This window comes from Lycorma delicatula, chromosome 2, assembly GCF_047948215.1.
Source record: "Lycorma delicatula isolate Av1 chromosome 2, ASM4794821v1, whole genome shotgun sequence".
Classification (NCBI taxonomy): domain Eukaryota; kingdom Metazoa; phylum Arthropoda; class Insecta; order Hemiptera; family Fulgoridae; genus Lycorma; species Lycorma delicatula.
In genome coordinates, this window is record NC_134456.1 from 167074565 (window position 1) to 167101445 (window position 26881).

The following is a 26881-nucleotide window of genomic DNA, read 5'->3' on the forward strand; positions in this document are numbered from 1 at the left end:
AATTATGGAAGTATTTTATTTTATTTAATACACATACAATGTGAAGTTAACTATTTTCAAACATTTCTAAGGATAAACAACTTCAAATAATGCCTCATCATCCAACACAAGTTTTTTTTTTTACATATAACATTTAAAGGCATTTATGGTTCGTTTATCTCACAACTGCAAATAATTTGACGTTTATTAGGTATTTTATATAGCCCGCGACTGACACTTAATCGATTTAGTATAGTGCTGTAACGATGGCAACTCGATTACTAAAAATAGACTTTCTATATATCGATTTTAGTGCTGATCGATGGTTAACGATCTGATTGTTAACATACGTGCGAGATTTTATGAAGAAATGTTGCGTTCATGTTGTTCTTGATAGCATATATATATTTGGTTGGTTAATATAAACTACTTGTAAAAATGGATGATGATGATAATGAAGAAGGAAATTTTATGATTGAAGAAGATTATTATACCTTTTTAAATGTTTCTAGAGAAGTAAGGCAGTAATTATTTTTTATTTGTAGGTTAGTCGTGCTTATTATAATTTATGTTCCAGCTTAACAGGTTATGTTCCTAAGTATTTTTTTTCCGCTTATTTCATGTTTTATTTAATATCACTTCACTGATTTGTTTCTCCTGAATGTTGAGAAATTTATTAATTTTGATTTTTAAATGAGTAGAATGTACTAAATTTTGATAATCCATAAAGTAAATTTTAAAGTATGTGCTTGTGTTATTGGTGATAAATTACAGTGAAATATTTCACTGACAAGATGTATCATTGATTATTTTTACTACATACATTTGTGCACATTAATATTTGTATTTTGGAGTAAAATTTTTATTGTTTATTTTTATTCTGGTTAACAATTTTTTTTTTCAGGCTACTAGAGATGAGATTAATAATGCATATAGAAGGCTTAGTCGCTTGTACCATCCAGATAAACATACAGATCCTACTCATAAAAAAGAAGCAGAAGTACTTTTTAATAAAACAAAAAAGGCATATGAAAGTAAGTAGGGTGATATTGTGTTAATGAATCTTGGAATTTCATTCCAAAATACTGAAAAATATCTTTGTTACAGTGTATTGTTGAGGTAGTACAGTATTATTTAGTAAAATAACAGCATTGTTAAAAATATATTACAAAGTAGTAATATATTGTGACATGCCAAATGAAGCTCAGAAGATTTTGTTTGTCAGGATACAGATAAAAATAAACACTGTAGGTATGAAAGATGAAATATACAGAACAAACTAGGAAAATAAGATTAGGTTCTAAATGAAACGAAATGTACAGAATATATTTTTTAATATGTTATGTAAAATTTTGCAAGTATTTTATTTTGCGTCAGACGTGCACATGCCAAGTGTGAAATTATTAATTATAATGAAATATTTCCGAGGATAAACAACTGCAAAGGATGCTTCATCTTCTACAATTTTCACATTACCCAAAGATTTCCTTTTCCTTTATATAACACATTCATTGCCATTGTTCCAGGCCAGTATATTTGTTTACAGAACTAAATTTTCTCTCTCATTAAAATACTAACAACCATTTGTTAGAATATCAACGTAATTAATCCAGCTTAAAAAAGAATAGTTCAACTGAGCTCACCAGGTTGGTCTAGTGGTTAATTTGTCACAAAATCAGTTGTCTAACAACTGATTTTTGAAGTTAAAGTATGTGAGATTTAAATCCTAATAAAACTTAGTTTCTTTTATATGGATCTGTAAACTAGACAGTGGATACCAGTATTCTTTGGTTGTTGGGGTTTAATTAACCACACATCTCAGAAATGGTCAGCCTGAGTCTTTACAAGACTACATGTCATACATATCATCTTCATCTCATTGAGCAACGGGTGGGGGATTGCTTATTTTTCATAAGTTGAACAGATTGCAGTGTACATGTTAGGAAAAAAATAATTTATAAAATTCACACTGGGAGGGGAAAACTTTACACCCATGAGGGAGTATGGGTCTCCTGTAGTGTACCTTTGTTATAATGGCCTGCAATACCATTACTGCTGCTTTAGTGGTGATGGCAGTTTTTTCTTTTGTACTTTATTCATTTATCTAAATTTTAATTAGTTATTTTACATTTGTATATTTTGATTTTATTCATAATTATATTTTTATTAACTTAAATCTTTTTTTTTGAGTATTATGATTATTATTACATAAGATGTTTTACATACTACTTTTTATTACACTGTTCTTCCTAATATGAGTTCTTACTTTATATATAGTTATATACTATTTTTTCCAAAAATTTATGTTAGGTAAAATTATTTGATAAAATATATAGATATATATCATATATATAGATATATATAAAATTACAGACTGATGTTTTCAGAAAGTTCAAAAAATTTTTAAATTACTAATCTGAAAATTTTTAATTTGTCATCTGGCAAATTACTTTCTAATCTAATCAGTTTTTTTGTTACACTTTGTGTTATATTACAGAGGCTATTGGGAAAGTAACTTCCAATTCGTTTTTAAAATACACCAGCTGATAAAAAGAGTTTATTATGTACATCTTATAGCTATTTTTCTGTATAATTACTGTAAAAATTATGGTTTTTGTCTGTAAAACGTTGAATACCCATCGCTAACCATTTCTTCATTTTCAGGAGCTAAAATTTCCTTCAATTCTTGGCTCCTAGCGATAATCACTGAGAGCCAATTGTTGAGTGCGTACTGCAGTACGTGGATGAGTGTTATGAAGAAAAACAATGCCTGATCACAGCATGCCACTTTGTTTGTCTTGTATGGCCCTTATCAATTTCTTCAAAGTCACACAGTAAGTTTCAACATTAATTGTCGTGCCTCTTTTCATAAACCAAGTTCACATGTTTATGGTCCCAAAAAACCAATGCCATCAGTTTTTTTAAAGAAAGTGTTTGATGGGCCTTTATGGTTTTTTCAAGGAAAATGCAGTGCCCCAGTGCATTGATTGAGCTTTTGTTTCCATGTTAACAAATTTAATCCATGTCTCATCACCTGTTATGTTGTGATCAAGGAATTTATCCTTCTTATTATAGTAGTGGTGAAGGAAGGTTATTGCACACCCAATCCTCTCTTTTGTATGTTCGTTAGAAATAAGCTTAGGCTCCCAGCGAGCACAAGATTTGTGTAAGCCTAACCTATTTGTTACAATTTCATACAGCACCGTTTGCGATATATGAGGAAAAAATTTGGATAATTCTGTTATCGTGAATCAACAGTTTTCTTGAATTTTCACATTGACACTTCAACAAGAGTTCATCTGTGACAGTTGAGGGTCGACTACTTCTTTCATTGTTGTGAATGTTTGTTCAATCTTACTGAAACATACGGTATCATATTGTCTTACTGCACTGTCATGTGTGATATTCCCTCCTTATATTGCACAAAGGTCATGATGAATTACAGCAGTTGACAAGTTTTTTGCATGAAGAAAACAGCTGATGGCACGTACTTCACAGCCAGCAGGAGTTTCTATGACAGCAACCATTTCGAATGAGTTTTACATGGAACAAACAAGCGAATGATATTTCCAATAATACTAGAACTGCACTGACCCGTGCTATTCAGCAGTGCAAAGATATAATTGCTACCCCTACTCCTTCGCTCAATACTAAGGACTGGAAGTTAATTTCCTAATAGCCCTCATAGTATGTAGTTTGTGTGATGAAAATGTACTGTGATTTGTATGTAGTGAATGTTTATAGCTTATCAATAAAAATAAAGGAATATAAAATACAAAGAAACAAGAAGGTTATCATCATCTTTGTTTGAATATTTTAATATATCGAGGGGATCATTATTTTTTACTATTTTTCTAACTCATTTAATGTATCTATTAGATTAATTTATATTGAATAAGTAGCTTCCACATTTTCCTATGTGTGTGTTACTTTTACTATGTTATCACCTTTCTTCTTTTCATACTTTTTCAATTTCTTACATCTAATTATATTTGTTTTTCTTTTATTTTTTGAGAAACTAAAATGTTGAGAAAAAATTCATAACTGAATAGATTTCCATTGTATTTTAAATATGGATAATAAATTAATTGTTAGTAATAAGTTTTATTTAGCACTATGATGTTCTTTTATACAGATTATTATTGCGAACTAAAATTCACTTGTTTTTCAGAAAGTTTTTTTTTTACATTTCAGTGTTCTTTATAAGAGAAGAACTTAAAAAGAAAAACTCTAGGTAGGTTCTAAGTGTGAAGATGTTTATAAAACATCCTTACATTAAGTACATCTGCGCCATCTTAAAATGAAACCCCACAGTTTTAGGTTGTTTTTTCAATCAGGAAGTTAGATTTCATCAAATTTAGATTTTCTTGATAAATTTGATCACTTTTGTGTAAAAAAAGTAATAGTAATTAATATGGCCAGTACAATAGTTGATTATGAACAAGTTTGGCGATTCCAGTAATTCATGATTGAGGATAGAGGTGGCATCTTTACGATTAACAAAGATCTTATATAATCTGGTTTATCATTTCATGATTTTTGAGCAGCTATATAAATTAAAGAACCTATATTGTCATCACCAACATCTTTGGATAGTAAGGTACTAGAAAAAGGAAATACCTAAAATAACTTAATTATAATTCTACATAAACATTGTATAAAAACATAAATTTCAGTTTGTTCATGTGTTTCACAGTTCTCATGAATTATTTATTTAAATTTTTTTTTGCTTGTTTTATTAAAAATATTATTTCTGTTAAAATATTTCCTAAATTTTATAATTTTTAAAAGAATAAGGTGACTATTATAGTCTTTTCCATTAAATAATAAGGATGATCTTAGCTTGAAAATGTTTTCCAGATCACTTCTATTATCATACTTTTAACTAAATGGTTTTCTTTTTGTTTATAGATTATTATTGTTAGATGCTATCATAATTAGCCATTAATAAATTCCAACAGTTTGTAATAAATCTGTACCATAGTTGTTTAATGTAAGTGAACTGGGTTATTAAATATGTTTTCAACAATTCCCAGTTTTTCTTTTTTCATGGCTTTCAGCTTTCCAAAGCTATTCTCTGAGGACTGTACTTTATATCAGTGATCCAAAACAGCTTTTTTTGTTATCTGTAGTTCTATTCATGTTCCACCAAAATCTTGTTTTGATATCTCTTGAGACAAAGATATGAAAGTTTTTCTAAATACATCTTGAACAAACCAATATGAAATTTTTTCATTACATAAGGCATTTGGTAGAACATTGATAGGAATTTTGGAGTGTAGAGTTACGTATTTAAACAACAGTAACGTTTTCAAGTGATCAGGGTTTTGGATAAAACTCAACGTGGAAGAAACCTATACCTTGAAGAATCTGTTTACTTCTAAGCCTGAAAGAAATCTAGCTGTATTGAATCCCTTTTCTGCCATGTTTGCTGAATAATGAGAAATCTACTTCGTAATTTACTGTATATTTCATTTATAACAATGAATTCATGATGAAACCTACCCATTGTGCACTGTTTCTACAAGTTACAGTGAGAGATATCATAGTTTCATAATATGCATAAAATAGAGAAGTGTAAAAGTTAGTAAATTGATATTTGGCAGATCTATTTAATCATAAACATTTTTTTATGGGTTTCACTGAGTCATAATCATCCAATGTTAGACCTTCATATTCATAGGTCTAAAAATAGTCAAATATTCAAATTTTACAATAATTTAGCAAATATAAAGGAAATTGCTAATAATGTCTTTTTTTAACATTATGTGGAATTTAAATCATTATTTTCAAGCAGATTTTTAATAATCAAGGAGATCATTTTGCATCCAAATAAATTTTTTTTTACAACTGTCAATATTTAATGAAGTGATTACTGTTGTTTACAGTTCTAAGTGATCCTCATAAACGAGCTATATATGATAGCTTAGGCACACGAGGTTTAGAGACTGAAGGTTGGGAGATAGTACAACGTACTAAAACCCCTCAAGAAATTAGGGAAGAATACGAGCAGTTAGCAAGGTAAAGCTGTTAAAATTTTATTTTATTACTGTATACATAAATGTCTAAGTTTAATTACATGAGTTAAGTAAATAATAAATTTATGTTATAATAGTTTTAAAAGTTGTGAGCAATTTTTTTAATCTAGTTTGAAGCATACTTTTTGTTTTCTGGAAAATTATATGATTTTGTATGTCCTTTTGTTACAACACCACTTAATTTTTTAATAGCAGTTAAATAAAATTAGATTGAATCCATAATTATTGTTATTATAATAAAAGGTTCACTATGAATCTTTTCTAAACAAAATTCTTTAAAAACATAATATTCACTTGTGGTAAACAAACACCACAAGTATTTTTATCTTACACAGTGAAAATTTAGGTTATGAGGAAGGACCTTATTATGCTTCAGTTTAAGTCTTAGGCAGAACAGTTAACTACTAAAATCAATTCCAGAGGTAATCTCTCCGAGGGTTGATTGTCTCCTTCTCTTTCCTCATTCTTTATTTCTTCTTGGCTATTATTGCGGCATTGGTCTGCTGCCCTGGTTCCATCTATTGATATCCTCTAGTAGCCAGTAGGGCAGCACCTTTTTATTAGCTGTAGAACTGTTCAAAACCACATGTAGCTGTGGAACTGTTCAAAAACTCCTGTTTGGGGATTGGATAAAAAGTAAAACTAGTTGCTGAGCTGCCTAATCAGTCACTCAGTCTTGTTTCAATTCATTCTTTATTATAAGTTAAAATCTAAAAAAAAATTTCTGACCAATTCATTTAAAAATAAATGATTTGTTTTTACAAAAATAATATTAGTTTTTTTTTTTTAATAATAATAATTAAACTTAATTACATAAACCTGAATTTTGGTGGCTGTAACATTTTTTTAAGAGTACAGAAAAGATTTGTGAGTAAACATTTTTTTTTAAACAGGAATTTAAGTTATTAAATTACTAATAAATTGAAGTTATTAGAATTTAATATTTTCACAGATGTAAAAGATGGACTACAGTTTTGTAAGAAAGCATAACACCAAAGGCTAAAGTCAGGAAGTTCAAACAGTTGCTGAGCCTAGAAATCTAAATACTGAAATCAGGATTGATATTCACCTTGATTTTTTTTTGTTGTAATATTTGTTTAATTTATATTATATTGTGTATAATACAGAAAGCAATGCATGTAATTATTATTTCAAAGAGTAAATAAATAAAGTTGTTTGGATTTGAAAATTTTTAACATCCATTAACTTTTTGCATACACATATATTTATTAATTAATTTGGTATACATTTAGTGGCTTTAAAATGCCTATTGTCATTTACAATTAAAAAACAAATAAATAAAAATAAAAAAACTTAAATATAAGTTCTTTTTGTTCACAAAATTTATTATAGTAAATATATAAATTTTGAAAGTCTTGTCCTAAGGTTGACTTCCCATGTTCATCACATACATGAAAATTTTAAATACAACATTTTTATTATAAAGGAAATGTAAATAATCAAGAAATGATAGGATGACGATTTTCAAAACCCTTGAGAGCTTTATTGTCCTGAAATCTATTTGTGTCTTAATTTTATTCCCCTGGCATATATTAGTCAAAGTATTAACCTGGCTTACATTAAATGACATAAAACATATATTTTTAACTTTAAAATAAATTTAACAAAGTAATAATAATAATAAATAAATTAACTATATCAGTTTATAGCAGTTGCACTGTTAAATAATATTCTAAAACAAAATTATTTATTATGAAATTCTGATAATCCATGTAGGAAAATTTTTCCAAATACTAGCTTTGGTTCCAACATACCGATGTTGCTTCAATATGCTATTATAAGGGTGGAGAAGAAACAATTAGACAATTTAAAACTTGAAAATAAATACTTTAATTGCAAATGAAAGACTAGCTTCGTACAACACTGGAAAATACAAGGACCAGCATTTAATTTTCAACTTAAATTTTGAACATAACTCACACAAATGATCACCATTATCAGTAAGACAAATCTCTGCATGTCATCTGACGTCATCCATGACTTTCTTCAGCCGATCCATTGGAATTCCATAAATTTCTGCTCGAATGAAATCTTTCAGTTCCTGTGAAGTGTGAGGTCAGTTGGCAGAAAGTTCTTACATATGGCCCCATAGGAAACAATCATGTATTGATAAATCAAGTGAGCAGGGAGGCCATACAATGTCTCTGAAACGAGAGATGACATGTTGGGAAAACATTTCTCAGATGACTGCCATGTAATTTTGTGCTGTGTGGGTGGTAGCACTGTCGTGTTGGAACAATCCCAGGTGTTTGTCAGTACAAGCTGATGAAGTTTGCAACAGCACCATGTATCAATCTGAAGTGACCGTAACATTCTGTCCTCAATAGTAGCATTCTCAAAAACATATGGCCCAATCCCTCAAAATGCCACTAACACCCACCACTATGAAGCTTTTTCACTGTGCAGTGGCTTCGAATGCAACATGCATGGGTTCTTTGTGGTTCAATATCTAAAGTTCTGCTTGGTAACATATCTGTTTAGATGAAAATGTGCTTTATTGAATAGTAGCAGGCATTCCAGCAATTGTCATATTTCTGTGATTAGTTGCAGCAAATGTCAGCCTGACGATTCAAATCATACAGGTGGAGTTGCATTACCTGTATTTTATAGGGATGGAGTATTATGGATCCAATGATTCTACAGGTTAAGTATAAGATGGTGGAATGGCAATGAGTAGAACACTGAGGACTATGCTGAAATGCTTCTGTCACTCTCTGTGTATTTTCTGGAGTTCTCACAGTTCAAGAGCGACCTGGCAGCTTCTTGTTGACAATGGTTTCATTAGATCTGATTGTCTGACCCAATTCAATATTGTTTGGCATGTGGGAACTTTTCAATGCCAAACTGTCATTGAAAAACTCGTTACATAACAATAGTGGAACTGTTATGTTTGCAGAACGCTTCCACTGCAAAAGCATGGTACTTTTACGACCAACGCTACATCATGACTGAAAGCTTTAAACTGCCTTACTCAGTTATATGTGTTTCTATAATTCAATTGATCTTTTTCAATTTAACCATTGAACAAAATTATCTGTAGCTAAATATCCTATAAATATGTTTTTTAAGTCATCCATGTATAAAATAAACACGTAAAATCATAATTTGAAGAAAAACAGTTTGATAATTTTAACTTATATCAGATAAGTTTCCAAAAGTTTATTACCTATTGTACAGCAAGATAAATTATTTCAAAAAAGTAATTCAAGAAGCAATAAACAAACAAAATTATGAAAAAATAAATACATCCATTTACATGATGACTAACATCCACAGAGTGAAGAAAATTTAAATTAGAATGGTGATGGAAAGTAAAAAGAAGCGTTTATAATTTAAGAGAGAGATAGATAAGATACTATGGCTCTATGTAAACGATAGCTGACCAGATGACTGTATAGAAAAGTTGCTACAGTCTATTTAGAGAGTGTTCATTTTTTTGTAGCATTATAATGTAAAGAAATAAATGTACCTTTTATTTTACTGTTTTGTCTTTAAAATTTAAATAGACAAAACTTTTGTAAGTTTTTCGTCTAATTTATATCTGTGTTGAGTGCTGAGATTTAATGATTTTAGACAACTTGACATAAGAAACAAGTTGTAACCATTTCCAAGAATTTCAAACATTTTCCCTACGAAATTTACTAGGGAAAATGATGAGTGACGTGGTTTCCTGTTGCCTTCTTCATTGAGATGAATATACTCTTGTTTAGGCCTCATCATACTTGGATGAGGAGTGTGTTGTTTGGTATTATTTTAAACAAAACTTATTATTAAATAGGTTCATTATGCTAAGTGCAAGTATTTTACCAACAATTCGTCTGCTGTCTCTTTTCTAGTACTTTTGACCATTTTAATGATATAAATTGAAGAATAACTTTTTCTGAGGATGACGAGGATGACTGAAAGTATTAGAAAAGAGACTGCGGACGAATTGTTGGTAAGGTTGTATTTCATTTATTTATATTTAAATAATATTATATACCATCTGTGCCATGTTTAAAAAACTTGTCACTAATTTATTGGGCAAGAAAATTTATTTAAATGTATTCAAAATTCATTTACAATCAGACTTTGAGTACTTTCTGGCACTATCTGATACTTGTTACAATAACATACTGCATACTTTATGATTAATTATAAAAAAAAACCATTGTAGATGTAGATTTATGCCTTAGTTCACAATATACCATTTTGCTGTAGAACACTTTCACAAGAAAGCAACTGGAAAGAAATTTTTCTTGTTACAGTTATAGCTTCTTTTTTTCTGAAAGATTGTTCTACATTAGTTAAATTTAAATTGATTAAACTGGAAACTGAATTAAGACTGTTAGTTTGTATAAACCATTGATCATTATATAAAAAGTAGCCAACTCCATGAATTATTTTAATCATTTATTGCATCTTTTTATAAGTTTCAGTTATAATTATATGTAGATAGTTATTGCTATAAAACCAACATTTCATTTGAACTATATTTTATTTAGATAAATCTCTTTTCTTTTCTAATTGTCTACAGACAGCGAGAAGAACGAAGGTTGCAGCAAAAAACAAACCCTAAAGGATCATTCACTGTGAGTGTAAATGCAACAGAACTTTTTAGTGAATATGAAGATGATTATTTAGACTTGTAAGTATAATTTTTAAATAAATATTAATATTTTATATAGGTTTCCTTCTGTAAAACATTTTTTACATATTTAAATTAATATTAATAATCTATAAAACAGAATGGGTTTTAAAATTGAATTATTTAAAAAAAATGGTAAAACAAAGAAACAACTATGTATATATACAGGGTGATTTACCAGGTTATGCAGATACTTTGGCAGCTCATTCTGCATGTAAAAATAAAGAAAAGAGTTTATATAAACGTAGGTCTGGAAACGCTTTGTTGCTGGTGAAAAATTTCGCCCAGATTTCATCTCCTCTAGTGAAATGAAGCCATACAGAAATTCTTGGGATGCAAAAATATAAGCTAATTTCATGAATTCATGTGAAATTCAATCTGATAAATTGAAAAGAATGAGTCTGAGAACTTTAACTTCTGATGTTTTATGTAAAACTAGCAAAAAACGCAAAAAATGCACTTTTTTATGGTTGATTTGTAATAACTTAGTTAAATTGCCAATAATCAGGTAAAATTTATCAATAAAACTAAACGAAACAGTATAAATAAAGCAAACAGAAAGCGAATGGCAGTTAAATAAAATGGACTTTTATTTAAAGTAATGCAAAGCTAAATTAAGAAAATGATTTTTAACAAATAAAATTTACAGTAACTTTTCAAAAATGTTTCTATTTACTTTAATATACTTGCTGAACATTTTTGGATTGCTTGTGTTGCTGTTTTTAGTTCATCGGGACTGTTCTTTAACAGTACAAAAGCATCAGTAATATGGGAAATTAACTCCTCTCATACGGGCAATAAACATTACACTTCATTCTACTCCATACACAAAAATCTATTGATGTAAGATCTGGTGATCTGGGTGGCCAGGATTTGAACTACCTCGACCAATACATTTATCTGGGAATTGCTGATTTAAGTAGGCAGAAACAATATGAGAAAAATGAGTAGACGCACCGTGTAAGTACCGGTGGAAGTACATCCAGTGTCGTGTTGCAAGAGGAACATCTTCAAGTAATGACTGTAATTGTTCTTGAAGAAAAAAAGACATAGGCAAAGACTGGGATTGGAAGCCATTGGAAAAGTTTTTTTTTCATTGCCTTTGATCAGATGGTCAGGAACTCTTTGAACAGATATGTATTATTTTTTATGACTTCAAGTATATGTACTTTAGCAAGGAAGATGAGACAAATGAAGAGGTTAGTAAAAAATTTCTAAACTTTTTCTAAGTGTATACATAATATAAATATTGTCTCACAACTGGTATTTATAAAGATATTCATTTATATTATTTTTATCAAAAAAAGTTGCATCAGTTATAACATAAAAATGTTTTATCAAAAGTTTTAATTAGATTATAGTGATATATTACAAGATATTTCTTAGAAATAATAGTTTAAAAGTTAAAAAGATTCTTTTGCTACCTAATCAATTCATTTGCCTGAGTTATATTTTATTAATTCATCCATATTGCCAAAGCAGTTTGAGTACAGCATAAATCAACTTTTTTTATGTGTTTTTTGGGAGACCCATTGCATGAAGTTTGTGATAAAATTTTTTAAAGGATGTTATAACATGAATTATTTTTATATATTAAAAACAAATTAATTAAAAAATTAGTTAACAAAAAAATTGACAGTTTGTATTTTATTTTATTGATTAATGTGTAAAAACTTGTTGCAAATATATCATATCAGAAATAGAGCTACTTTTCTCCATTTTATTTTTCCTGTAATTTGTAATTTTTTTACTTGTAATAAACATTCTTTTTTCTGCACTAAATATTCTAATTCTTTTCTTATTTGCTAATCATAAGATTACTTAGCTTCATGTATTTTTTTTGTGTTAAAATTAGTGGTGATATTCAGTTATGAAATTATTTAGGCTGTAGAACATTTCTATTAGAGATATTCATGTTTCTGAATATAACATTTCTATTAGAGATATTCATGTTTCTGAATATAAATTGGAGTAATTAGTCTAAATTTTTATATTATTTGGATTATTGGTGTAATAGTAATTAAAGCAATAATTCCTGTTTTATTTCACTGCTTTATAAAGGCTTAAATTAACTTTTTGTTGAATTTTAAGTCACATCATCTGCATGTAGCATAAAAAAATTTTAAGTTTAAACTGATTGAATGATTTATAAAATTTGTTGTACATTCATTTTATATTTATTTATAAATTACTACTATTTATCATATTTATTCATTGCTTTCTACACAGTCATGTATATATATGTTTTCAAATTTTTAATTCAAGAGAATAATTAGATTATTAGTAAGTAAAGGCTTTTCTTCTAATCATACTTATTGAATTAAGAATGTTTGTTGCCAGAGATGACAGTCTATTACCAGCAATAGAAATCACTGGTATGTCAATTTCACAATCAATAGAAGCACCTCTTACTGTGACAGATACAATGACATTAAGTGGAAATTTATCAACACACAATAGTACAGGTAAGATATTACACATTTATCTTTTTATTCATACAATTTTTAAAATGGTTTCAGTAGAAAGTAAAGGAAGGAAGTACTTATATCAGCTGATAAAGTTGAAAAATGGCAAAAATTCAAGTTGGCTATTGCCGAATAATGCATTTAAGGTTTTTGGAGCAAAAAACAGGAAAATGAATCGATATGGTGGACAAGAAAGAAAAAACAAACCCGGAGGATGTGGGAACAAGATTAATATCCAGGCAAAGATGAAACAGGAGGTGGAAAAATATTTAGAACTGTTAAATGTTAATCAGGAAGGTACAGACAAGAAAGAAGAAAATAATCTAACAGTTTGAAACAGAGATGAGGATAGATGTAAGCATGACAGAAGTGCATATAGTAATGAAGAAAATGATAGTAAATGATAAATACTGCAGGTTGAAACAAGTTCATAGAAGTCATGATAGTTTGGAGATGTAGGCCAAAAGAGTGCTGGGAATTTACTGACTGAGCAGTCGTGAAAGTGGCTTGAAGATTGAAAAAAGAGGATTGAGATAAAGATATAATTACTCTTATTTTAAGAATAGGAAGAAACTTAAAAGAATAGAGAAAAGCCTTGATCTCGCATGATGCAAAATACTTAGGGAGAAAATCAACTTATACTTTAGAGGAATCTATTATCATGATCTTTGATTTTTATAACAAGGCACTTTGTTGGAAGCTGGTAATTTGGAAAAGTTGATCATTTACTTTTTTTTTTATCTAAAGAGGCACTTGATAATGCCTCAAGGGAGTTAATGCAGAAAATGCTAAAAAAAGTTGTGGATTCAAAAATTTGGTTCAAGTCAAGTGAGAGTGTAAGGTGAGAAGAAACAGAATAATTTGAATTAACATGATAGGTGTAAGATAAGGCTAATAAGTATTATATTCTTTCCTTCTTCTTCCTCTGATTGGAAAGGAAAGTCAATGAAAAGGTAAGATATAAGATGAAGTCTTGGAATTGACAGAGAATTTTGATTGTTTAAGATTTATATTAGTACAAGTTGAAAAGAGGAATTTGGATTACATTACTATGTAATCAGACAGTTCCTAAAGAACATAACATACATTTTTGTCCCAATTTTGAATTATAGAACAGTGTTGTGAATAGCTATGGGTAGGGAGAAAAACAGGATCTAGGCTATGAAAATGGAAGATAGGATGTCAGAGATAGTAAGATCATAAGTTAAGTTTCTGTCATGAATAACTTTAATAGAGGATTAGGTATATAGTTCAGTCATGTCAGTATAATGGAAAGATGGAAAAGGAGACATGGCCAAGAAGAATGTTTGAAAATGTAAGATCATATAATTGAGACTCATGATTGAAGTGAAATTGCCACTTACTTTGTTAAATGTGTTATCAATGAGACCAGCTTATTAATTATGACTTTGTTGGTATCTTATCCTAACTTTATACCTTTCAATTTTAAAGGTGCTGTTCTTTGTTGTGTTCCAGAAGTTGTGGAATGATCAGGTTGCTGATAGGAATCTAGTGCACTGCCTTACCCAGGACATTTTTATACTATGAATAAAGATTAACTGTTTTTTACACCCTTCTTGTAAAGGTTGTAAAGTCTCTCATATTTTATTTCTTTTTTTGTTATTTTATTCTTTAATACAAGGCTCTTGTAACTTTGCTGTAGTCTGTTTTTTTAATTTCTCAATGATGTGGTCAAAATTATTTCATAGTATTATATCAATTTTTCTTTTTTAAATAGATATTTGTTCATATTTAAAGTTTGTTGATCTCTTATACTGAATTGTATTAAATTTTACTGTTATTTTTAAAAAGAACTTATTTTGTTTTAACTTGTCTTTGATATAAACATAACAATGCACTATTTGGTCCATTTTCTTAACCTATATCAATCATTTTTTTTTTGTTTTGTACTCATTTCTAAGAGAATATTTGATATATAAAATGGTTTTTGAACTAGATCAGAGAGGTAAAACTTTTTTTTTTTTTAGTAGATGGTAAAATAATATGGTAAAAGAAATGAAGTGATGTTTAAGGATAATGTGGGAGAGGAAATCCTGAAAATAATAAGAAAGAGCATTATTTATTGGATTGTATTAAAAAAGATGTGTTCATAAAAAAAAGATTAGAAGGGATGATTACTAAAACTTAAAACAGAAAAGAAGAAAGGAGGGTAAAGGATTGGCAAGTGTGTCTGATATTATGGCAGGACAAATTACAAGTTCAGATAAAGGATGAACTGTTCAGAGAGCTGGAGAACTGGAGAAACCTTCTTAATTATACAAGCAAAGAGTATGGAATAGGGTCCTGGGTAAGATGTAACTTCATCTCGTACAGCCTGATGTTGTGGAACGCTTGGAACATTTCAGGAAGTGATATCCTGAAAATTGAAGAGTGTGATATTAGGTAAATGATAATCGGGAAAGTCATGTTCAGAGAACCAGTTCCTGTAAATTACTGCAGTTGACTGCATAATGTTGGCATTCTTTAATAGCTGATAACAGTAGTCAGTCAGTAACACTTAAAACATTAAGTAAAGAAAAGGGAATGATTGCCTAATTTTATTTACCCTGACAAAAGTGATGAGAAAATCAATGCATTTGAGATGTAATTGTATAGATGAATGCTTTGAATATTATGTGTCAATAGAATCCCAAGTGAAGAGATTTTATGTAGATTCTACAAGGAAATGGAATTGGTCATCAAATTTAGAGCAAGGAAATTCTCTTATTAAGAGAGGACAAAGGGGTAGCAGTTGTTAAATTCAAGGCAAAATAGTGAGAAGAAGAGTGTAAGTAGAAGACACATACCATACCTTTAGAACTTGAGGGAATGGTTTAGCTGTTCATCAAGGAGCCTTTTAGAGCCACGGTTAACAAGTTGCAGATGTTGATCGCCAACCTCAAAAGAAGATTGCATCTTAAAGAGAAGTCTTGAAACACAAATAATAGTATCATTTAATGTTGATGGTTTGACTCTGACCATTGATGTTTCTGGATGTAAGAGAAAGCCTGCTTTTGTATCAGTTCCTCAAAGTGTACACATACAACATTTTTTGTAGAAAACCAGTTTCTTTCTTCTGGAGAATAGTGTATTACTTTCTAAATGAAAATAATCATTCCCTGATAATGTATGTATACTATAAAGTAAATCGCTTTGATTATATTCTGATCTAAATAATGTATTTTTTGTGAGTTTTTAGTAGGAACAATTTATTTTTCACCTTGTTCTGTTTTATATTTACTTTTATGTATAATTATTCTTATTATAACTGGAATATGTCTAATTAAAATCTCATTTGTTTTTAAAATATAACCATAACTCTACTGGTAAGGATACAGTTCCTTATATAGTTCACAGTAATAGTTTACAGTAATTTGATATTATCTGCTATATCTACTTATCTTACTTTGAGTTTTATTTTACTATTTTTTTTCCTACTTATATTAATGAAATGATATATCACAGGTTCTGGATCTTTTATGGTTGGGGCTAGACGAGTGTTATCTGAAAAATCTTGGATTGAATTTGACTTAAGTGCTGGAAATGGACCGTTAATTTCATTTAAATGTTTTCATAATCTAACAAGAACTATTTTTGGTACTTTTATACCACACATTCATTTCACTAATAAAGGAGTTCAGTCTGGTTTAGAAATGTGTAAGTATTATTAAATTAATTTTGTTCATGACATTACCCTTTTTTTTTTTGATCTGTCCAATAATTTTTTCAGATTTTGAATGAATGAACGAGTCGGAGCGTGGAATGTTAGAAGCTTAAAAAAGGTTGGTAGGCTAGAAAATTTAAAAAGGGAAATGGATAGGGTGAATGTGGATATAGTAGGAATTAGTGAGGTTCGGTGGGAAGAGGAAGGCGACTTTTGGTCGGGTGATTTTAGAGTAATTATTTCAGCGTCAAATAATGGGCAGGCAGGAGTAGGTTTCGTGATGAACAAGAAGATAGGGAGGAGAGTGGAGTATTTCAAAACGCATAGCGATAGAATCATTGTAATAAGGATAAAATCAAAACCTAAACCGACAACGATTGTTAACGTTTATATGCCTACAAGCGCCCATGATGATGATGAGGTAGAGTGTGTATACGAAGAGATTGATGAAGCAATTAAACACGTAAAAGGAGATGAAAATTTAATAATAGTTGGAGATTGGAATGCAAGCATTGGAAAAGGCAAGGAAGGAAATATAGTGGGTGAATACGGGCTGGGCAAAAGGAATGAAAGAGGGGACCGACTTATAGAGTTTTGCACGAAGTATAATTTAGTAATTGCCAACACCCAATTTAAAAATCATAATAGAAGAATATACACTTGGAAAAAGCCAGGCGATACTGCAAGGTATCAGATAGATTATATCATGGTTAAGCAAAGATTTAGAAATCAACTCGTTGACTGCAAAACTTACCCTGGAGCAGACATTGATAGCGACCATAATTTGGTGATAATGAAATGTAGATTGGGGTTTAAAAACCTGAAGAAAAGTTGTCAGATGAATCGGTGGAATTTAGAGAAGCTTGAGGAAGAGGGGGTAAAGAAGATTTTTGAGGAGGACATCGCAAGAGGTCTGAGTAAAAAAGATAAGGTAGAAAATGTAGAAGAAGAATGGGAGAATGTTAAAAAGGAAATTCTTAAATCAGCAGAAGCAAACTTAGGCGGAATAAAGAGAACTGGTAGAAAACCTTGGGTTTCAGACGATATATTGCAGCTGATGGATGAACGTAGAAAATATAAGAATGCTAGTGATGAAGAAAGTAAAAGGAACTATCGGCAATTAAGAAATGCTATAAATAGGAAGTGCAAACTGGCGAAAGAAAAGTGGATTAAAGAAAAGTGTTCAGAAGTGGAAAGAGAAATGAACATTGGTAAAATAGACGGAGCATACAGGAAAGTTAAGGAAAATTTTGGGGTACATAAATTAAAATCTAATAATGTGTTAAACAAAGATGGTACACCAATATATAATACGAAAGGTAAAGTCGATAGATGGGTGGAATATATTGAAGAGTTATACGGAGGAAATGAATTAGACAATGGTTTTATAGAGGAAGAAGAGGAAGTTGAGGAGGATGAAATGGGAGAAACAATACTGAGATCTGAATTTAAGAGAGCATTAAAAGATTTAAATGGCAGAAAGGCTCCTGGAATAGATGGAATACCTGTAGAATTACTGCGCAGTGCAGGTGAGGAAGCGATTGATAGATTATACAAACTGGTGTGTAATATTTATGAAAAAGGGGAATTTCCATCAGACTTCAAAAAAAGTGTTATAGTTATGATACCAAAGAAAGCAGGGGCAGATAAATGTGAAGAATATAGAACAATTAGTTTAACTAGTCATGCATCAAAAATCTTAACTAGAATTTTATACAGAAGAATTGAGAGGAGAGTGGAAGAAGTGTTAGGAGAAGACCAATTTGGTTTCAGAAAAAGTATAGGGACAAGGGAAGCAATTTTAGGCCTCAGATTAATAGTAGAAGGAAGATTAAAGAAAAACAAACCAACATACTTGGCGTTTATAGACCTAGAAAAGGCTTTCGATAACGTAGATTGGAATATAATGTTCAGCGTTTTAAAAAAATTAGGGTTCAAATACAGAGATAGAAGAACAATTGCTAACATGTACAGGAACCAAACAGCAACAATAACAATTGAAGAACATAAGAAAGAAGCCCTAATAAGAAAGGGAGTCCGACAAGGATGTTCCCTATCTCCGTTACTTTTTAATCTTTACACGGAACTAGCAGTTAATGATGTGAAAGAACAATTTAGATTCGGAGTAACAGTACAAGGTGAAAAGATAAAGATGCTACGATTTGCTGATGATATAGTAATTCTAGCCGAGAGTAAAAAGGATTTAGAAGAAACAATGAACGGCATAGATGAAGTCCTACGCAAGAACTATCGCATGAAAATAAACAAGAACAAAACAAAAGTAATGAAATGTAGTAGAAATAACAAAGATGGACCACTGAATGTGAAAATAGGAGGAGAAAAGATTATGGAGGTAGAAGAATTTTGTTATTTGGGAAGTAAAATTACTAAAGATGGACGAAGCAGGAGCGATATAAAATGCCGAATAGCACAAGCTAAACGAGCCTTCAGTAAGAAATATAATTTGTTTACATCAAAAATTAATTTAAATGTCAGGAAAAGACTTTTGAAAGTGTATGTTTGGAGTGTCGCTTTATATGGAAGTGAAACTTGGACAATCGGAATATCTGAGAAGAAAAGAATAGAAGCTTTTGAAATGTGGTGCTATAGGAGAATGTTAAAAATCAGATGGGTGGATAAAGTGACAAATGAAGAGGTATTGCGGCAAATAGATGAAGAAAGAAGCATTTGGAAAAATATAGTTAAAAGAAGAGACAGACTTATAGGCCACATACTAAGGCATCCTGGAATAGTCGCTTTAATATTGGAAGGACAGGTAGAAGGGAAAAATTGTGTAGGCAGGCCACGTTTGGAGTATGTAAAACAAATTGTTGGGGATGTAGGATGTAGAGGGTATACTGAAATGAAACGACTAGCACTAGATAGGGAATCTTGGAGAGCTGCATCAAACCAGTCAAATGACTGAAGACAAAAAAAAAAAAAAAAAAAGAATGAATATCAAAAATTAATCCTCCACAGTCACTGTTACTGCTGAAAGTCAGTTTCAGTGCTGCCATTGAAATTTCTGATTTTTCCACTAATATCGAGGTTGAAACTGAAAATTTGTTAACCATTTTTTTTGTGTTATGAGAAAAAAAAGTCACAAATTAAGTGTACATATAGGAAATTGAAAATATACGAATATTTTTATGAATTTAAAACTCATAAATTCATAAGCAGGACTTCTGAACTCACCTTGAAAGCCTATTAACCCTTCAGCGTGTTTATATCCTGCAGTTTGTCCATACCTTATTTGCATGAATTATTTTCTTCTAAACTGGCTATTTAGTACCTAAATACCTTTAGAGTAATATTTTACAACTATAAAATCGTATTTTTTATTTTAACTTTCAGGATGCATCTTTAAAAGTATAATTATGAGAAATATACATTTTTTGAGCATGCAAAGTAATAAGTATATAATCATTAAAGTCATTAATAATTAAAATCATTAAAATAATAAATATATTGAAATATAATTGTGTGATAAATCTTGAAGCAGTTATCTATACATAGTCCTGCTTCATTTTCTGACAACCAGTAATAGCTGACTTTGCATTTTCTATTTTTGTAACAAACAACATGTATTTTCTGAGGCCTTGTTTTTTACCTGATGGAGGAATTTTCTCTGTAAAATGTCTTTCAATAAATCTAGATTGGGTTGATGGATGACCGGGTTTTGGTGTCACTTTATCTGGCAATTTATGTTTCTCAATAAGTACAGTAATGAGAGTTAACCTAAATGAAAGTTGGTCCACTGTAGGGTGAGTTTTTTCCATATTATGTAGGAATTAAAAATGGTTACATTCAACATATTTTTAAAAAACTTAATGTATCACTTAGTTTCTCTTTTTCTCTCAGTTAGATAACATTGGAGCAGTTGGTCTCTTAAGTTTACAACCCCCCATATGTTGGTTACAGTCTAGAACAATAGTGAGTTTTATAACAGATTTCTTAGATGCTACCTTTTTCATCTCCATTACACGATAAGTAGAAATTAAAACTTTCAAACTTGAAATCAAACAGCTCATTTTCAAGAGGAAAGTTGGTTACACAGGAAAGAATGTATGAAAATATTCATCAGGCCTTGTAATACAATACTGTATTTACTAAAAGTTCATTTAGTTAAGAATAAAATCAGTAGATAGCACCGTGTGACTGTATGTCATTGTGTGTTAATATAATGAACAGTAAAACAAGGAAAACAGTTGTATTTTACAATGTTAATATAACAACACACTGAAGTGCTAATATTCAGATACTCAGTTTTGTGTTTTTGAATATCTTTTGTTTTTTTTTCATAAGACAAAAGTAGCAATCATCAAAACAATTGGTAAGCTCATATTCCAGGAACTGCAAATGGTATGCAGCTTCTGTTGCCTTTCATCCATTCACTTAATTTCATTACAGCTTGTACAATAAGGATGAGGAGCCCAATTTTTATCTTGATCCCCAATTTTACAAACAAAATATAAAAAATGGGCCTTTTTGCATATTTTGTTATAAATGTACTTTGTGAATTTAATACTCATATAAAATGTCCACAAACATAAAAAAAAATATTTGTGAATTTTCATAAGATCTGCACTGAAAAGTTGACATCTTGAAAGTAAATTACACTTAAAAAAACGACCGCACAAACCAAGTTTTTACTTGGAGTTAACAAAAAACGACATTCCAGTACCCCCATCTGTGATCTCACAATTGCCTATGCAGTTATAATGATATAAAATATGAAATGATGCTGGAAATTTTTTAGTAGTTCGTATTTAAATTATAAGCAGAATGAATAATAAAGTTATAATTTGCTCTGTGTTACCGATTTACTGTTGATTAGTGGTAAATTCATAAGCATATCCTTGTGATTTCTGCTTTCTCCAAGCTGAAAATAACACTTACAGGATTGTGATTTATGAGTCGAAAGGATACAGCTTTTAAAAGCCATTCCAAAAAAATTTATGAAAATTTTTTGAAAACTCTAAATAACTTTGAACCAAGTACATTGAATCACAAGGATTGTAACCTGAAAAAGGCAAGCGTTGAAATTTATGTGAGAATTTTTGTTTTAACACAGACTTATTTTTCTTTTTTATATTTGGATCCTAAGGTCATTCATTTTTGGAAAAAATCTTATCTTTCACCAAATTCTTGTAGGAAAGTATTCACTTATAATAAAACCTTGTAATGATTTCACGCGCAAAAAAGAGCTGCGACAGTTGGCATGTTTTTGTTACTTACTCTTTATGTTTTAAGAAATTTGTATGTTAATGTAAGGTTAAAGTTTTTTTGACATAATTTATTTAAGATTTTCTTTAGAAGTCCTGAAATATAATGATAATTGAAATTTTTTTGTATCAATCACAAAATAAAATTGTACTCACTTCTGTGTTAGTTATATACAGTTGATTAAATTATTAAATTTATGATCAAAAATATATATTTTTTTAAAATTTAAGTATCTGTTGGTTCATTTATTATTTTGATTTGTTTGATTTAGCTTTAGCTATGAGAATGGATGAGCACACAATGGGTTATGTTACTTGGCGAGCTGGTATTATATCATCATTATCAACGTCGGTTGCACGGAACACTGAAACATCTCATTTTAATCTAATGTTTCAACTTGGTATTCCACATTCATTTGCCTCTGTTAATTACGCCTACAAAATTAGGACAAGAGAGTTGCGTTTAAGAGGTGCTTTTAAGTAAGTTTATGTAAATTTCCTTCATTATTCTAGATTTCAAAATATTATTTATTTTTACACTAATTTCTACTGATTTGAATATTAAAAAAAATTTATATTAAAAAATTAATTCTTTATGGAAGTCTTATTAAAGTTTGTTTTGGCAGAAAGGAGCATGCTGTTTAGTACTGCAGTTTACATGAAACCATTGTTAATCGAATAAATTGAAATAAACTATGAAAATACTTGTGAATACACCATTATTTTTTAGGTTTCTTTAAAGTTTTATAGGAACTTGAATCAATAAAAATATCTGCCATGTCAGTCTATCAATTGTTTTTCATCTTTCATGAAAAAAATATTTATCAAAAGTCAGAATAAGGTAGGGAAATGGACTTGACTTTGTTCTCTATTTAATTTTTACTAAAAAAAAAATAACATTTTGACAGCACGACTTTTGCATATGTAAAAGTAGAATATTAGTTTTGTTTAGCTGACCTCTTTCTATTAGTATTTTCCAATTTACACTGGTGTAATCTCTCTTCTACTGAAGAGAAGCTATGTTTGTAATCATGCATAATTTCTCACAAAAAGCATAATTTCTCACAAAAAGGATACATTAATCTGTTGCTGTCTGTCTTAATCATCTCTTATATCTGTGATCTATGTAAACACTTGAGATATTACAGGTTCTGGGCATAGTTCCTTTCTCTAAGATCTTCATAATACAGTCAAAATGCAAATTTTTTTAAAGTAAAAATTTAAACAGAAAACAAATTTTTGTTGATTCATATTCCTATTCAATACTTTAAAAAAATGGTAAACATTGAGAATGTGTAACTTAGAGCTAAATATCATCTGCATTTCAGTAGTTTTGGCCTTTTAAAAATTATTAGAAAATTTATTGCATCCAACTATTACACTTATCTATTTAAAATTACATTTATCTAGTTTATTATTATTATTATCTTTTATGACTGCATTGGATCACTTTAGTCGTCCATTATCCAAGTCTCTTTGATGGACTGTTTAGGCCTTGCAATCCTTCCAGTACTTTTTAATGTGTTCGATTCTTTGTGCCCTTTCTAGTTTTGAAAGTATTCATGTTGTGAGTGTGAAGTGAGTGTTTTTGTTTTTGATTTTCTTGTTTAATTTTATCTTATCTGTGATGTCTTGTGGTGTAAGGCTAATTTCCTTCAGATCCTCTCTTATTTCTGTGATCCATTTCCATCCTGTCTTGGTGTTTTTCAAGTCAAGATTGTACTGTACTAGTTGTTTCAGAAGTCTTGAATCTTGCAACTCATGTTATGTCCCAAAAATCCTAGTCTCCTCTTACGCATGGTGTCAGTGATGGGTTCTAACTCTTTGTACATGACTTTGTTGGGCACAATCCATCACAGCCCGTCTTTTTGGTACTTTTTATTGATGCAGGTTATTCCAATTTTTCTTTCAATTTTCTGGAGTCTGTCTGTCTATTTGTTCAGGTGGATAGTGTTTCTGCTGCGTAAGTCGCTTCTGGTATTATTTCTGTGGTTGTGTCTTATTTTTGCGTTTATTGATAGGCTTTTTTATTGAAGTGTACCAGTTTAATTTTTGAGCTATAGCTAGTTTGTTTCTTCTTATTTGGACCAAGGTTTTTTCATTTAGGTTGTTTGTTATTATTTCTCTGCAGTATTTAAATTGGGTTGCTATTTAATTTTGATTTTATTACCACTTATGTTTACTTCTTTTAATCATGTTGGTTTTTGGAGCATAATTTCTGTCTTTTTGAATGATACTTTAAGGCCAATTTTATTTGCAATGTTTTGATGTTCTAATATCTGTGATTTAGCTTTGTCAATGTTGTCCATTCCCTCATTACCATTTCAAAAGCACAATTGAATAGTAGCGGTGAGAGCACATCATTTTGGCGCAGTCTTGTCTTGATCTCAAATGGTTCCAAGAGCTCACCTCTGAATTTTACCTTTGATGTAGTGTTTTTGAGGGTCAGTTTTATCATATTTGTTATGTGGTCCAGTGTTTCTAAACCTGTGGGGTGCGTTCCCCTACGGGGGTGTAATAACACTAAATGTGAGGGCACAAGCATACCAAAAAGAAAATATTAAAAAATGTATTAATTTACTGAAAGGAAAGCAAAACAAAATATATTCTGACGTAATAAATAATAGTATACACTTATAAATAGGGTTTTATTAGTACTGCACAATATATTTAATACAATTATCCTATCAATACTAAATTAAAAACAAGTTTAATAATTATTAGTAACTCCCTTGGGTCTGTCTTGCATAGCAAAGATTTTTTGAAGAGAGGTTTAGAAATAGACACTCTGGGTTCTTTTTCTATATTTAGCTGTTCTATATTTTGACTTTAAAGTAGCCACTACAGAAAATCTGGTTTAACAAAGGTAGGATGTTGAAAATGGTAGTATTATAATGAAATGCTCTTATTTTCAGTGCAGACAAATCATCATCCACTCCTGCTTAAAATTCAAAGGGATTTATTAGTAAATTTTCTTTTGATTTTGGCACTTGCCATGAAGTCTATGAAGATTTCTTCTTTGGCAGTTGAGAGCCCTTCAGGAGTATTTTAAAATGGATTCCTAACCCGATCGTAACTTGCTACCAAGTTGTTGTCAGCAAGAAAATACTTTTTAAAATTCTTTGCTGGCATGGTTAAATGATTTTCAATAGTTAGAAAATTAACTTTCACATGTTGTTGTTCTTCAGCCTTGTAAGTTTGAACACATTCATCTACATTTGCAAACATTTCTAGGTTTTTGTGTTAAATTTCTGCTCCACAATTCCAATTTTCTACAAAAACATTAACTTATCACTTGTATTCAACATATGTGTATTTTCTCCTTGGAGTTGTGCTTATATACTTTGGAATCTTCCAAACATTGAGCGAGCACCATCAGTGCATATTCAGATGCAATTTTTCTACTCTGTGTTTGATTATAAAATCATTAAGATAACAAATAATGCGAGTTCCGTTGGTTTGCAGAAAAATATTTCTGCTGCTGACATACCATCACAAAATTGAACAAAGGCAATGAAATGAGCATCTTATTGCTATCTGTTGCCTCATCAAGCTGAATTGAAAAAAAATTGTCACGCAACTTCCCAAAAAGCTGATGCTGTACATCTTCAGCTATATGACCATATCAATTCAACAGGCAGCAGTGTCATTTGATAGAGGTATGGAATGCAATTGTTTGGTCAGATTATCTCCAAACGTAGTTTCAACAATCTCAATTGCAGCTGGAAAAATAAGCTCTTCACCAACGATGTGAGGCCTTTTACATATGACTATTTTATATGAAACTTTGTAAGAGGCAAGTAAATCTTTTTCATTCACAAAATTAAAAAAAAAAAATGATTTATTTGCTTTTCATGGTATTTTAATTTTAATTCGAAGAATTCTTGGGGTTTGTTAACTTACTCACTATGAAGCATTTCCAAATGTCATTTATTAGGTTTGATGCTGTCTGCTTCTGCCAAAATTTTTGAGCAAATGACACACAGGGTCCTTTCTTCTTCATTTACTTCAGTACTGGTAAACTCAAAATTTAAGTATTCTTGAGAATATGTTCTTAATTTTATTTTCGGGACCATGCTCATCTGTGCACTTGTTGATATGCTTCACTATCATCTAATGCTCACTTATGACAGTTTAAAATTTATCCATGATTCTGTATAAATCTACTGCTGTGAATATTTAATACCGTGAATTGCAATTAATATGCAAATTACAACATACATGTTCACAATTTGATAAATTGTGAACAATTGACTCGACTGAGACTGGCTGGAATTGAATGAGGTGTAGCATTTATACACATTCGCGCAAATGGTCATGCAGACATTCCAGAATGTTCAGGACAAATCAAAGCTTCTCACAAAGTTGCGAGAATGTCTGATATGGTGGATGTAAGACAGAGAGCAATAAAGAGGCATCGATTCTAGTTTTGCCAATGCAGCAGATCGGTGTTGCCAAATATCAATAAGTTTACTTAATCTTTGTAATTTGTAAGATTTGTAATTAAGGTCTTAGTGTAGCTTTAGCATCAAAATACTCAAAATACATTATTATTGTATACATATTGTATGAGAGGGGGATGCAATGAAAGTTATGATTGAAAATTGGGTCACAAATATTGAAAGCTTGAGAAAAGCAGATGTAGTCTGAGGTGTCTTAGAATTTTTAGTAGGGATTCTCTGTGGATACAATCATAAGCTTTCTTAAAATTTTTCAAATGTTATCACCATGTTTTGTGTTTCTTTTCCTGTTGTAATCCATTATTAGCTTGAGACTCATGATCTGGTCTGGACAGCTCCTCCAGGGTCTGAAACCTCCCTGATACTCTCCTAATTCTCTCTTGAGTTATAAACCGATGCTGT

The 26881-nt window shown here is 30.2% G+C and overlaps 1 protein-coding gene across 1 annotated transcript in view; it reads left to right on the top strand.

Moving 5' to 3' along the window:
- The first annotated feature begins 324 nt into the window (after positions 1-324).
- LOC142319411 (dnaJ homolog subfamily C member 11) overlaps positions 325-26881 on the top strand; it is a 46727-nt gene continuing 20170 nt past the window's right edge. Inside the window, exons 1-7 of the mRNA XM_075356659.1 lie at positions 325-495; positions 884-1013; positions 5868-6000; positions 10555-10665; positions 13006-13130; positions 16596-16787; positions 22292-22499. Of these exons, the coding sequence (XP_075212774.1) occupies positions 418-495; positions 884-1013; positions 5868-6000; positions 10555-10665; positions 13006-13130; positions 16596-16787; positions 22292-22499 (977 nt within the window). The 5' untranslated portion in view covers positions 325-417. The remainder of the gene's footprint in view (positions 496-883; positions 1014-5867; positions 6001-10554; positions 10666-13005; positions 13131-16595; positions 16788-22291; positions 22500-26881) is intronic.